Consider the following 15,212-nt stretch of genomic DNA (forward strand, 5'->3'; position numbering starts at 1 on the left):
TTTTTCCTTCTTTCCTTCTTCTTTCCTTCCTTCCCTCCCTTCTTTCGTAGCCCAGGAGGGCGAGAGGGTGGCAGGTTGCCTATGGCCAGGGGACCCTCCCCTTCGGACGCAGGATGGAAGACCACCAGGAGAGACCAGGAGGAGGGGCCGACGGGAGGGCGAGAGGGTGGCAGCGCTGCGTGTGAACGAGGCTGTCCCACTCGGGGGCGGGGCAGAGGCGGGGGCGGGGCCGTCCCAGGGAAAAGGAAGAAGCGCTGGCGGCTTGCGGGGCCAGCTGGCGAGGCCGGGCCGGGGATCGGGCCATGGAGGCGGCGGAGGTGCTGGGGGCGGCGGTGGCGCTGCTGCTGGGGCTCTACGCGCTACTTTACTACAACTTCGGAGCGGCCACCCGGTGCCGGAACGCGGTCAGCCTGCGGGGCAAGACGGTGCTCATCACAGGTCAGCTGGGGGGGGGTCGGTGGGCGGGCAGTGCCTTTCTTCCTTCCTTTCTCTGTTTCTCTCTTTCTTTCTCTCTCTCTTTCATCCTTCCTTCCATAAGCCCCCCCCCCCCACCTCAGGGGCTCCGCGCAGATCAAAGTCCCGGAGCAAAAGCGCAGCGCGAAGGTGAAAGGGAGGGCGAGCAGAACAAGAGAGTCGGAAGGGACCTTGGAGGTCCTCTAGTCCAACCCTTCTGCTCCAGCAGGAGACCCTCAGCAAAGCATTCCAGAAACTAAGCGCTGGCTTAAAGAGTGGTGTCCTCGGGAGAACCTGGGTTTCCCAGACCCTGGGCTGCATGACCTCCACGAAGGCCCCCTGGCAAGGGATGGGGTGAACCTCACCAGGACTGGGAAGAAGATACTCGGGAAATGACCGGCTGCTCTTATCCCAAGGGCTTTACCCTAACCTTGAGTGGGGAGGGGAGCCAATCCTCACGATCTCTAGAACCTAATTCCAAGCGAACACCAGTAGATCCCCAATCACACAAGGAGGAAGGGAGCAAAGAGAAAGAAGGAAATCTCAGGGGCAGAGTAGGAGATACTCTGCCCAGGATTAGCTACAAAGATGCCTATGCACTATGAACGGTCAAAGTTTAGGGAAGAAACAGGGTGAACTTGGAATTCTAGTGTAAGAGGGCAAGTATGATACAGTTAGCTTTACAGAAATTCAGAAACTCATGATTGGAGTTGGTCTGATGGAAAGATACAAACTATTCACAAGAAAGGGATCTAACAAAAGAGGAGTTGCAGCTGCATCCACAGAGGTGCACAAAACCTCCGAGGGTCCATATGGGTCAACGTAAAAGCGGGGAAAGAAATGACATTGCCATAGGCATAGACTACAGGGCAGCCAACCAAGCTGTCAAGGCGTCCAAGAAAGAAAACCACTCAACTCCATTTTGCAGAATTAAGAGTACTTTTACTGGTTATGAAAAGATAGCAGCTAAGCAAAGCAAGGTCTGAGGCAAAAGCGCGCGAAATCATACATATCAATGTGTGACCAAACCCCCTCCCCCTGGTAACCCTCATCCCAGTGTCCAATCTGCTAATCCCTTAGGTGTCATGTGAGTTCCATCTCCAAAGAGCATCATCAGGTTGGTATGCAGGACGGTTGGCCTTGATACAGCACGGAATTAATGTTTAACTAGTGTTCTTGACCCAGCCTTGGCAGAAACAAGGAACAGACTCCTTGTCAACCCCTTTATTTGCCTCTTGTGAAAGAATGGCACTCACCCACCGAAATCTCCAGGCAAGAGTCCTTCAAGGAGTTCACTAGTAACAGATCTTATCGGTTCCTTGCGATGATTGCAAGGCTGCAAATTAAGTTCTGGCAAGCAGTCTTTGTTGCATGAAACACAACGAGCAAAATCTCCAAGAATGCAAACTGTTGTACCTACGACAACCACTCCCCTTTCCTTCTATTTATTCCCCAACCAGGGAGGGGCCATTCAGCGTCCACGTGTGCTTTGCTTCCCGAGTCAACTCCTTGTCCTCCATTGCTCACCTCTCCTAATTGCTATGCACATACACACATCTGGAATAGGCCCCAGCTGTTCTCCCCCCCCGCACACCTATCTCAGCCTCCAAAGGCAGATGCCTCTCTCCAGTGGCTGGGAAATGCCGGACGGCCCTGGCTCTATCTCTGTGTCCGACGCTGAGCATCCATCAGAGCCTTCCCCAGGCGCTCCAGCACTGGCCCAAGTTCTTCCTCAACCTCCTCCTCGCCTGAGTCTGCCGTCAGCTCCACTGGCAGCTGCCGGGCCACAACTACCCTGACATCGACTGGGACAAGTGGAAGATCAAACAGATTCCTAACCAACTTAGCTGACAACTTCATCACCCAAAACTTAGAAGAGGCAACTAGAGGAAAAGCTATACTGGACCTTATTCTTTCCAATAGAGAAGAAGTTGTAGAGGGGATTGAAGTTGCAAGAACTTTAGGGGAGAGTGACCATGTCATATTAGAATTCAATATAAAACAGGTAGAAGCAACGGAACATAATCAAACCAGCATTTTAGACTTTAAAAGAGGTCATTTTAACAAACTCAGAGAGAGTTTGGAAAGGATTCCATGGATGAAATCTTAAAGGGGAAAACAACTCGAGAAGCATGGGAAACTGGGAATGATCATAAAAGCCCAGTCCAACACAATATGACTGAAAAAGAAAAACAAGAAAAAAACCAGCATGGTTGCACAAAGGACTTGCAGACCAACGGAGAGGGGAAAAAAGAACAAGTACAAAAAAATGGAAAGAGTGATTCATAACTAAGGCAGAATACCAACAAAAAGCCCAAACCTACAAAGCTGAAATTAGGAAAGCTAAGGCTTTGAAAGAGGTAAGACTTGCAACAGATGTCAAAAACAATGGGGAAAAAAGTTTCTTTCAACACGTAAAAAACAAGAAAGACAAAGAAACAATCAGTCCACTAATGGGAGAAGATTGCAAAGAAATAATTAGTAACTGCTTAATTCATACTTTGCATCTGTCTTCACACACAAAAAAACTAACACTATTCAACTTAACAGAAAGAGAACTGTAAATGACAGGTTAGGAATTCAAATTACAATATGCAAAACTCAGGTAAGAAAACACCTGTCAGCTGTAGGTGGATTCAAATCACTGGATCCTGACAGACTACATCCCAGAATTCTGTTTCTGATTTATGACGATTGTAAACTAACCAGTAACAACTGCTATGAACATTACTGTACAGTTTGTCCTTGACTTGGGACCACAATGGCCACCAGAATTTCTGTTGTTAAACAAGGCATTTCTTTGTTTTTTTGTAAAGTTTTTTTATTTTCCATTTTCATAACATATAATCACATGTATACTATTACATAGCCAACATCGTATTGCATTATTCAATGTTTACATCAATTCATCTTACCATCAATTCCCCATAAGAAAAAGAAAGAAAAAAAGAGTTATTGGTTCTTCTGCTCTCCATACACTATATTTGTTCATTCACTTTCTTCTCCCTCTCTCATCCTCCTCCCTCCCTCCTTTCTTTTCTCTGTCTTCGTTCCCTTCTCTACTTCCCCTTCCTGTCTCCTACTCCTCTCTCCCCTTTCCCACTCCTCATTTCTCTCCTCCTCTTCCCCCCCTCCTACCCTCTCTCCTATCCCTCTCTCCTTCCCTTACCTCTCTCCTCCTCTTCCCCCCCTCCTACCCTCTCTCCTATCCCTCTCTCCTTCCCTTACCTCTCTCCTCCTCTTCCCCCCCTCCTACCCTCTCTTCTATCCCTCTCTCCTTCCCTTACCTCTCTCCTCCTCTTCCCCCCCTCCTACCCTCTCTCCTATCCCTCTCTCCTTCCCTTACCTCTCTCCTCCTCTTCCCCCCCTCCTACCCTCTCTCCTATCCCTCTCTCCTTCCCTTACCTCTCTCCTCTTCTTCCCACTCTTCATCTCATTTCCTTGGCGTATTTCAGCTTCTGAGCAAGCTCCATTTTATGTTGATGGTATTTATAGTTCCTTTTCAATATACATATTTAATTTTAAACATATATTCTCCTTTTAAAAAAAAGAAAAAATAGAACAAAAAAGTATACATATATAGTCATTGTACTTTTAAACCCGTCCCCCCAGCCTCATTTTGGTCAAGATGTAGACCTGGTTACAATTCCCAGCTATTCTCATCAATATCTTTATGTCTTGGATTAGATTATCTTTAGTTGTCTATGAGTAGCAAACCTCGCTGTTCAATATTCATTTCAATTCCTTTAATCTATTGTATAGAATAACAAACTGTAAACATCTCGCTTTATTTCATCATCTTAAAAGTTCTATGTATATCCATGTATCATATACTTTAACCCATGCTTAGTTGTCCTTCTGTTGTCGTTTCCAGTCAATTTGCCACTCAGTTTAATTATCATGTATAAAAGTGAATGTCAAACCTCTGCTTTACAACCTCCCCGTGTCAGTTTCATATTTATCCACATTCCATATATTTTGGCCTTTGTTTAGTTGTCTTTCCATTGTTATATTCAACCAGTTAACAACTCCATTTTATTATCATGTTTTTCACAACCTCCCCACATCAATATCAATATCATATTTATCCATATTCCATATATTTCAACCTTTGCTTAATTATCTTCCATTATTACATTCAATCAATTAGCAACTCCATTTTATTGTGAAATTTAGAAATAAAACCCTTATATTAGTTTTATATTCTCCCACATAAAAATTTCTGGTTGTCTGATTTTTTCCTAGTAAGTCTTTTGTCCCACTTCTCTGCTCCTGCCCTCTCCCTTCTCTTTGCTTCGGCACATCCACTCTCCCCAACTTTCCCAAGGTCACCACCAAAAGGATGTTTTTTATTTCTCTTTGTTGGGGCAAAACCTCCCCCTTCAATTTCCCTTATATCATTAACAGCCTCAACCTCTTTTGTCTGCCTTTTGTTTACCTCCATTTCTACTCCTTCATTATCTTGCCCCCCTTCTTTGAATTCTTTTTTAGATATCTGCTTCTTTGGGTTCAGAATTCTATTTAGCCTTGATTTTAATGATTTATGCATATTTTTATATTATCAAGTAGTTCTTCAAATTTCCAGCTTTCTATGATATCCAGTTCCAAAGTTAGAATTAGCTATACAGTTATTTCAGAGTTCTGGTCCACCTTAAGTTTGTCCACTTCCATTGCTGTAGGGGAGAATGATGGGAGCCATCTTGGTCTTTTGTTCTTCCTTAATATCCAGTTCCAAGATTGCAGTTAGTTATACAAAGTCTTATTTTGAGGCTCTGGTCCACCTTAAGTTTTAGCTACTGTAAGACCGGAAATGAAGCCGGGGCCATCTTAATCTTTTTCTTTTAGGAAAAAAAAGTCCCTATCTGACCATCAGTATTATTTATGTTCTCAAAATTTCTTTGCCTTTTCCAGATTTAATTTATAGTTGTGGGTTAGTTAAATTCTCTTGACAGGTCTTTTATCTCTTCCGGTCTCTGCCTGTTCCAAACTTATTTTGACAAAAAGGTTTGCATCTTGTCAGCCATTAAGGCTGCTGCCCCAACTCCCATTCATAGGCAAATCGCTAACCCACGAGAGATCTGTTGCTTCTCTCAAGGTCTGATGAGACGCTGCCCTACTTTGCCCCACCTCCAGTGGGGGTTCTGATTCAAAAGAATCTTTGGAGATGGTTCGTCAGACAGGGTTCATGTGAGACTCTTAAGAGCCCACATTTCCCACGTCTGTCCAGCTGGAGAACTTCCTGTCGAATGTCAACAAGGCAGTTCTTAAGTGCATCATGCTTAATTTTATTATCTCCCCCCCATGGTTGTTAAGTAAATCATTGCCATCGTTAAGCGAATCGGATTTCTCCCTTGGATTTTGCTTTTCAGAAGCCAGTCACTAATGTCAACCATGGTGAGCCTTGGATGTAAACACAAACCAGTTCCCAGGTGCCTGAATTTGGATCATGTGACTATGGAGATGCTGTGTTGGTCATAAGTGCAAGGACCAGTCGTAAGTCACTTTTTTCAATGGCCTTGTAACTTGAACTGGTCTCTGAATGAGTAATTCAGTAAGTCAAGAACAACCTGTGCATGCAAAACAAATTTTGCAGTGAATTTATTGATGGAATGCATCAAAGTCCGAGGTGATTGACTGGGAAAATAACGATTACAAGAGATACCGAAATGGATGCGGTCCAGATGACACAATTCTTGGATGGATTGTTTTCTTAAGATACGGAAATGGAAGGAAGGTGACCGAAGGTCAAAGCTGGCTAGAAATGCAGGTTTGTTGAAAGAGGTGAAAAAAGCTGGGATTGGCAGATGCTTCTCCCCCCACCCCCTCCTTTGCTGTAGGGAGGACAAAGTGGGAAGTGGGGGGTGATGAGGAAAATCAGAGCATGGAAGCAGTCAGCGGAGAACAAACGCTCATTACTCATTTCAAAAGATCTAACCTAGTTACCTGCGGGATCGCATCTCACCTCATACATCTCTACGACCTATCCGCTCTCACAGAGAGGGACTCCTCCAGGTGCCATCCGCCAAGCAGTGCCAGCGGGTGGTGCCTAGGAGTAGAGCCTTCTCTGTGATGGGCCCAACCCTCTGGAATGACCTCCCTCCCGATATTAGAACTACTAATGACCTCCGCTCCTTCCGACAGAAGCTCAAGACTCACCTGTTCCGACTAGCTGGCTTAGCCGATTGATAGTTCCATCTTCCACCTCCTGGAAACATTTTATTGGGGAATTTTTTAAGGGAATTTTAATTGTATTTGTATTTTAACAAAGAATTGTACAGTATATTTTTTACCTCCTCCGTCTACGTCTATGTCTACGTCTACGTCTACGTTCATGTCTATGTATTTGTATATGGTTTTAACATGACTGTACACCGCCCCGAGTCCTGCCTAAGAAAGGGTGCGGTCTAGAAATAAAAGATTATTATTATTATTATTATTATTATTATTATTATTATTATTATTATTATTATCATCATCATCATCATCATCATCATCATCATCATCATTATTATTATTATTATTATTATTACTAAGCCCCAGAGCTCCCTGTAACAGCATTGCCAAAGAGGCATTAAGAGTTGTTAACCTAATTTTGTGAAGTTTCTTCTCTGGTAACATTGTATTGCTAACTAGGGCATACAAAACCTTTGCCAGACCAATCCTCGAATACAGCTCGTCTGCCTGGAATTCACACTGTATATCGGACAGTTTTTCCCCATGCCATCCCTCTGCTAGACAACTCATTCCCACAGCAACGTCAAACTATTTACTACGACTCTATTACTATTATTCTTCTCATCCTTCCTATTAACCTATTTCCTTTTCTACTTATGACTATAACTTTGTTGCTTGTATTTTTACGATATATATTGTTTTATTTAGTTTCCTAGTACAATTTATGTTTATTGCTTATTTAGTATCTTATGACTATCACCAAGTGTTGTATCTTATGATGCATAATGAATGTATTTATGATTATTATGATCATGATTTATCACTTATATAGCTTTTATGTACACTGAGAGCTTATGCACCAAAGACAAATTCCTTGTGTGTCCAATCACACTTGGCCAATAAAGAATTCTATTCTATTCTATTCTATTCTATTCTATTCTATTCTATTCTATTCTACTCTATTCTTCATTCCAATATGCTCTGTTCTATTCTATTCTATTCTGGCTTGCCCAACCCCTGGATCCCCAACAAAGGCTGTGTGAGCTCACTGAATCCTTTCTCCGACCTTTCGTAGGGGGAAATACAGGGATCGGGAAGGTCACAGCGGTGGATCTGGCCCGGAGAGGCGCCCGCATCATTCTGGCATGCCGCAACAAAGCGAGAGGAGAATCGGCTGTGTATGACATCAGACGGGTAAGCAGTTGCCGTGCCATTGTCTCCTTCTCTCCGTTCAAAATCCCAACAGTTCCGATGCACCCCATTCGCATTGCAGGCTCATGGCCATTCCCTACTTGGCCTGTCCTGGTTCTATTCAGCGGGCTCCATATTTGGGGGGGCAACCGCATTCCTGGAAATGGTTTTGTTGGATCTGGATCAGGCAACTGTCCAAATGAAATTAGAGACACTGACACAAACTTATAGTTATATATATGAATAAATATATTTAACATTTATATTTACAACAGACAAAATAATCAGAAAAACAGGAACATCATGAGGTAAATTAAACAGTAAACAGAGCCCACAGAGGAAAAAGGCGGGGAAAAAGGGAAACTCCCCCTTTATACCTAGGCAACCAATCATAGCTTAGATTGGTTGCCTAGGTAGGAGGCAACCTCATGCAGGAGCCAGCACACTCCAACCAATCAACTACCACTGTACACTCTACTGTTCCAGCTACTAAATTTAATATTCCAACAGTTCCGATGCAGCCCAGTCACATTGCGGGTCTCTCAGCCGTTCCCCACTTGGCCTGTCCGAGTTCTATTCAGGGGGCTCCATATTTTTCAGGGCAGCCACATTCCTGGAAGTGGTTTTGTTGGATCTGGGTCTGGGAACTACGCAGCAACTGTCTAAATGAAATCAGAGAGACTGGCACAAGCTTGTAGTTTTATATAAATGAATATATTTAACATCTATATCCATGGGAGACAAGAGAGTCAGCAACACAGGGACATCATGAGGTAAATATAAATAGTATTCAGAGCCCACAGAGGAAAAAGGCGGGGGAAAAGGGAAACTCCCCCTTTACACCCACAGCAACCAATCATAGCACAGATTGCCTCATGCAGGAGCCAGCACTCTCTACTGTGATTAATCAACTACAATTGTGTGTTCTGGCCCATTGTACACTCTACTGTTCCAGCTACTAAATTTAATATTCCAACAGTTCCAATGCAGCCCAGCCGCATTGCAGGCTCTCGGCCGTTCCCCACTTGGCCTGTCCATTCAGAGGGCTCCCTATTTTTTGGGGCAGCCACATTCCTGGAAGTACTTTGTAGGATTTTCATTATCCATCTTAATCGCCATTCTTCATCAGTTGTTAAGTAAATTCAGCTCCACCCATTGATTTTGCTCTTGGGATGATCACAAACAGTGATCCCATGACCCTGGGAATGTCACCACCATCATCAGAAATGACGCTGGTTGCCAAGTGCCCAAATTAATTTTTTTTGTAAAAAAAAATTTATTTTTAATTTTCAAAACAAACATAACACATAAAAATCTTCCTTTTTTACATACTGTAGAAAGTGTATCAGTTGGTTACAAAAGGCTTTTGTGCATCTCTTCCACCGTCATCAAGTATAGTTCATATTAACTCTAATATCTTAACTCAGATGTTTATACATATTACCATCATCATACCTCCACTTTTATTTCACTATGATTGTTTAAACGTCCTTCATCATAAAATATACCAAAATTTAATACATAACCACATACTGGCATTTCATTTACTATTTCTAAAATCTTCCTTTAACACTGAATCCTTATATCCTATTCTAGCTAAACATCCATAATATTTAATAACAAAGTTTTCTAATCCTCCTTTCCAAATCACTATTTACAATTTGCATCCAGTTTCCTTACATTATACCCATACATGTATATAGATTATTATCATTATCTTTTTTTATTTGACTATATCCTATATCATAACATTTCCCCCCTAATAATTAAAACTTAACTGTGTCTAATTTAGTTCTTTTTTATTGTTCTTATTATTGTCAACCTTTATATATAATCCAAAAGAGTTTCTAGCCTTCCCTTCATGGGTATCATTCAGTATTTATATCCAATTATTGCTTATCATATCACTACACATTGTATACATTATTATCATTATCATTTTTTTATTTAACTATACCTGTTATCACTGAATTTCACTAAGTTTAGCTAGTTTTAAATTATACTCTTCCATCTATCAACCTGTATCTTTCCAGAAATAAAACAATGTTCAGCTTGTCTTTGATTGTCAGCAGTGTTATCAATATTTTTGCAGATAGGATTTCATAGTCCATAAATTCTTTAATTTTTTCTTCTTCTTCTATATCTTGCCCTTTAGAATGTATTTCCTCTCCATTTAATTCCTCTTTCAATTTTCCATTCTTTCTTTTTTCAGAAATAAACCAATTGCCATAGATATCGCCAGATTTAGTCTCTAGGTGGTCAGGACTTACAGAGCCAGGGCCTGAGACTGATGCTATGCAATGCCAGGTCCGTTGCCAATAAGGCCCCCCTCATTAACGACCTGGTCTCAGAGGGGGAGCCGGACCTGGCAGGGATAACGGAGACCTGGCTGGGCCACGAGGGAGGTCTCCCCCTCGTGGAAATGTGCCCGCCAGGTTACCGCGCATTTCATCAGCCTCGGGCCCTTGGCAGGGGTGGTGGGGTAGCGGTCATTGTAAGGGAAGGCCTTAAGCCGAGAGAGTCCACTGTACCACAGATAACCGGTTGTGAGTCCCTGTGCGTGAAGTGGGGCCCAGGGAGTCAGTTGGGCTTGCTGATTGTATACTTGGCTCCTCACTATACATCAGCAGCCCTGCCCGAGCTCCTCGAGGTGATCGCCGAGATGGCGGTTGAAACCCCCAGGCTGTTGGTCATGGGGGACTTTAACTTGCCATCGGTAGGGGAATCATCCGAGGCAGCCCGGGAGTTCATGGCTTCCATGACAGCCATGGACCTGACCCAAGTAATTCAGGGCCCCACACACGAGGGTGGTCACACACTGGATCTTATCTTTGTCTCTGGCCAGTGGAAGAGTGATCTAGGAATAGGGGATTTAGTCATTACACCCCTGTCATGGTCAGACCACTCACTTCTCCGGCTTGACTTCCCAGCCGCTACTCCCCATCGCGGGGAGGCAGAACCGGAATGCCCTAGATGGTTCCGCCCCAGACGCCTGATGGAACCTGATAGGTTCCAGACGGAGCTTGGGCCATTTCCTGTAGCCCTGACCCGCACCCGGATGGAGGACCTAGTGGCTGCATGGAACAATGCGGCCGCCGGGGCCTTGGACCGGGTTGCGCCCTTGCAGCCTCTCTTGCGGCAGCGATCCACCCAGGCTCCTTGGTTCACTGAGGAGCTGAGTGTGATGAAGCGCCACAAGAGACGCCTAGAGAGCAGATGGAGATCGTCACGCTCTGAATCTGACCAAGCACAGGTGAGAGCCTATTTGCGGACTTACCTTGTGGCTTTAAGAGTGGCCAAGCGTCAGTATTGTGCCACTCTTATTGCGTCCACAGATAACCGCCCTGCTGCCCTGTTTAGGGTGACCCGCTCCCTCCTTCAACAGAGGCCGCGGGAAGCCCCTCTGCAGGGTAGAGCAGAGGAATTTGGGGAATATCTGCAGGACAAAATCGCTCAGATTCGCAGCGAGTGGGTCCCCTCCAGTGGTTTAGAAGAGACGTCGGAGGTGGGTCTTGAGGTCCCATTCTGGGAGGAGTTTGACTCTGTTACTTCCGACGATATGGACAGGTTGCGCGGGCGACTGCGAGTCACCACATGTTTATTGGACCCATGTCCCTCCTGGCTTATACTGGCATCCTGGGAGGTCACACGAGGCTGGCTCCAGGAGTTAGTCAACGCTTCCTTGAGAGACGGGCTCCTCCCGACCGCCCTGAAAGAGGCGGTGGTGAGGCCCCTACTCAAGAAGCCTTCCCTGGACCCAGCTATGTTAGCAAACTATCGTCCTGTCTCCAACCTTTGCTTTTTGGCGAAGGTTGTAGAGAGTGTGGTGGCACAACAGTTCCCACGCCACTTGGAGGAGATTGATTATCTGGACCCGCGCCAGTCCGGCTTCCGACCGGGCCATAGCATGGAGACGGCTTTGGTCGCATTGGTAGATGATCTCTGGAGGGCCAGAGATGGGGGTTGTTCCTCCATCTTGGTCCTATTAGACCTCTCGGCGGCTTTTGATACCATCGACCATGGTATCCTATTGCATCGACTGGAGGGGTTGGGGGTGAGGGGCACCGTTCTGCGGTGGTTCTCCTCCTACCTCTCTGGCCGAGCGCAATTTGTGTTGGCAGGGGGCAGAGGTCGACCTTGAGGCCGCTCACTTGTGGGGTGCCGCAGGGGTCGGTCCTCTCGCCTCTCCTGTTCAACACATACATGAAGCCGCTGGGCAAGATCATTCGTGGGTTCGGGGTAGATTACCATCTGTACGCAGATGACACCCAGCTGTACATCTCTACCCCGAACCACCCCAACGATGCCGTCGAAGTGATGTCCCGGTGTCTGGAAGCCATACGGATCTGGATGGGAAGTAACAGACTCAAGCTCAACCCGTCCAAGATGGAGTGGCTGTGGCTACTGGCACCCCAGTTCAACCAGTTGATTCCATCACTGGCCATTGGGGGCGAACATCTGGCCCCCGTGGATCGGGTGCGCAATTTGGGCGTCCTCCTAATAATAATAATAATAATAATAATAATAATAATAATAATAATAATAATAATAATAATTTTATTTGATTAGCCGCAACCCTCTCCCGAAGGACTCGGGGCGGCGTACAATCAAACAGATAAAAAATACACATAAGACAAACGGCTGTCAATGGACGACCATGTGACAGCCGTGGCAAGGGGGGCGTTTCACCAGGTTCGCCCGGTGCGCCAACTGCGTCCACTACTGGACCGGGCTGCCCTTCGCACAGTCACCCATACACTTGTGATGTCCCGGCTGGACTACTGTAATGCTCTCTACATGGGGCTCCCCTTGAGATGTACCTGAAGTCTGCAACTTGTCCAGAATGCGGCCGCGCGGGCAGTTTTGGGAGCCACTAGGTACTCCCATGCAACACCTCTCCTGCGCGGGCTGCACTGGCTACCTGTGGCCTTTCGGGTGCGTTTCAAGGTACTGATTATCATCTTTAAAGCGCTCCATGGCACAGGACCCAGGTATTTGCGGGATCACATCCTGCCCCATACATCCCTTCGGCCGATCCGCTCACACAGAGAGGGACTTCTCCGGGTGTCGTCCACTAGGCTATGCCAGCGGGCGACACCCAGGGGAAGGGCCTTCTCTGTGATGGGCCCGACCCTCTGGAATGACCTTCCCCCTGATATCAGAACAACTACAGATCTCCGCTCCTTCCGCAAGAAGCTAAAAACCCACCTGTTCAACTTAGCCGGCCTGGCCTAATTCCAGCTTCCCACCCCATGCCTGTATTTTTAAATTCGAGGGGTTGGTTTGAGGTCGTGTTTTAATTTTTAACAACCTGTACAGGGCTCTAGGTTTAATCTGGTTTTAATAGTATTTATTATGTATATGGTTTTTTAATGTGGTTCCTGTACACCGCCCCGAGTCCCTTCGGGGAGAGGGGGCAGTCTATAAATCAAATAAACTTAAACTTAACTTAAACTCTTTATATTCATTTTCCACTTCGGTTTTTTTATTTTTTCAATCGCCTCATTTTGCATTTGAAAAACATTCTCAATTTTTTCATCATATTTTGCTGTTATATGGTCCAAATACTCCAGTTTTCTCTCAAATCTTTCCTTTGTATTTAATAATTTTTATAATTCTGAAAATATTCCTTGCAAATTTATCACACGCAGTTGCTCTTGCTTGAAAGGTCAACAAGATTAAGCATACATTCACAAAGACCGTTGCTTTTCCTTGAATGCACTTCAAAGGGACATCTGGCTTTTTTTTCTAAACACTCTGTAGCCAAGCCGTCAGTCTAAACAAAGAAAGTTCCATCTGGATACACACAACTCTGTTCGAAAAAGCCTCCCAGCATTCGAGCAACACTGTTAAAAAGCTTCTTTTTATAACTATTTTGTATTTCAAATTGGAAAGTCAAAGTCAAATTGGGAACAAAAGAAAATGAAAAAAGGTTCCGTCTTTGGATACACAAAAACTCCGAACAGCAATGCCTCCCAGCAATGCCTCCGGGGTGGGTTTTTTTTATGTATATCTTTTTTGTATATCAAATTAGAAAAAGAGGTCCAATCTTTAAATGCATTAAAAAGAAAATACCCACAGCAATAAAAGAGGAAAAATTTAATCTGTAGCTTACAGAGAGTCACAAAGAAAGGTTAGAAAAAGAAAACTTAATCCATCCATTTGAAAAGGTTTGCATAGATTCAATCCATTTAAATAACATTTAAAAGTAAGATAACCACTGTCCAAAACCATTCCAAAATTCAATTTTGCCGCTAAGTTCTTCTATTCTTTAATTTAAATTGGTTTTTATGTTTTTATAGGCAGTTCCTTTTTTATAGAACAATAAAAATTCCTCACCAGCTGCAAACACTTTCTCTTTCCACATTGTTCCGTTTTGGAGCCGCCCCAATTTTGTCAAACATGGCTGGATTTTTTGTCACCAGCTTGAAGATCTTCTCTTGCTTCTTTCGGGGATTTTGCGATATCTCCGAGATCAGCAAGACGTAATCTTCCTGTTCACCATCTCTTCGGGATGGTTTAGGTCCATTTGGACCCACCAGTGGCAAAAGTATTGACTGCGATCTCAGAGCATTGAGATCGCATGTCGTTTTGTCGTGACTTCAGCTCCTCAACCCCTCTGCCAAGTGCCCAAAATTTGATCACACGATCCCTGGAGATGCTGCCATGGTCAAAAGTGTGAGGACCGGTCATAAATCACTTTTTTTCATTGGCATTGTAATTTTGAGCGATCCCTAAACAAATGGTTATAAGGACTGTCTGTATTGTTTTATTACGCACCACCCAGAGAGATTGACGGGAGGTGAGCAGACCTAGGCAGCAGGTGAGTAAGTCGGGATCCCCCTTGGAAGCCGTACTCGATCCCGAGGCTCAGGATTCCTTCCTCTCCTTTTTCAGGAAAGTGGGAACTCGGAGGTGATCCTGATGATCCTTGATCTGGGCAGCCTGGACTCCGTGCGAGCTTTTGCGCAGACCTTCTTAGAATCGGAGCCCCGTCTGGACATCCTCATCAACAACGCAGGTGGGGGCAGAGCAGACCCTCCCCAGGGTCTCTGGGCGAGGAAGGGGAGAATATTGGGGGTGGGTGGGGTTGTCTGGGATTTCTCTAACCCTATGAGGTGGGTGGGTTGGTCAGAGAAAGAGGGATGGAGGGAGAGAGAAAGAGAAAGACTGGCCCAAAAACACCTAATTAGCTTTCCTGCCTAAGGTAAGATTCGAACTCATGGTCTCCCATTTTCTAGGCTTAACTACTAGACCTGTGATGGTGAACCTGTGGCACGTGTGCCAGAGGTGGCATACAGAGCCCTCTCTGTGGGCACATGGTCCATCGCCAGCTGCTATTCCAGTTTCCGGCCTGTGTATGGACACTGTACAACTGGTCTCCGGGTTTCTGG

General features: G+C 44.9%; 1 protein-coding gene across 1 annotated transcript in view; it reads left to right on the forward strand.

The window, feature by feature from the left end:
• The first annotated feature begins 243 nt into the window (after nt 1-243).
• The window catches only part of LOC309387977 (dehydrogenase/reductase SDR family member 13-like), a 40,158-nt gene continuing 25,189 nt past the window's right edge, over nt 244-15,212 (forward strand). The window contains exons 1-3 of the mRNA XM_081944927.1: nt 244-438; nt 7,703-7,821; nt 14,716-14,839. Of these exons, the coding sequence (XP_081801053.1) occupies nt 303-438; nt 7,703-7,821; nt 14,716-14,839 (379 nt within the window). The 5' untranslated portion in view covers nt 244-302. The remainder of the gene's footprint in view (nt 439-7,702; nt 7,822-14,715; nt 14,840-15,212) is intronic.

Source organism: Natrix helvetica (genome assembly GCF_964273705.1).
Source record: "Natrix helvetica genome assembly, chromosome: 2".
Classification (NCBI taxonomy): Eukaryota; Metazoa; Chordata; class Lepidosauria; order Squamata; family Natricidae; genus Natrix; species Natrix helvetica.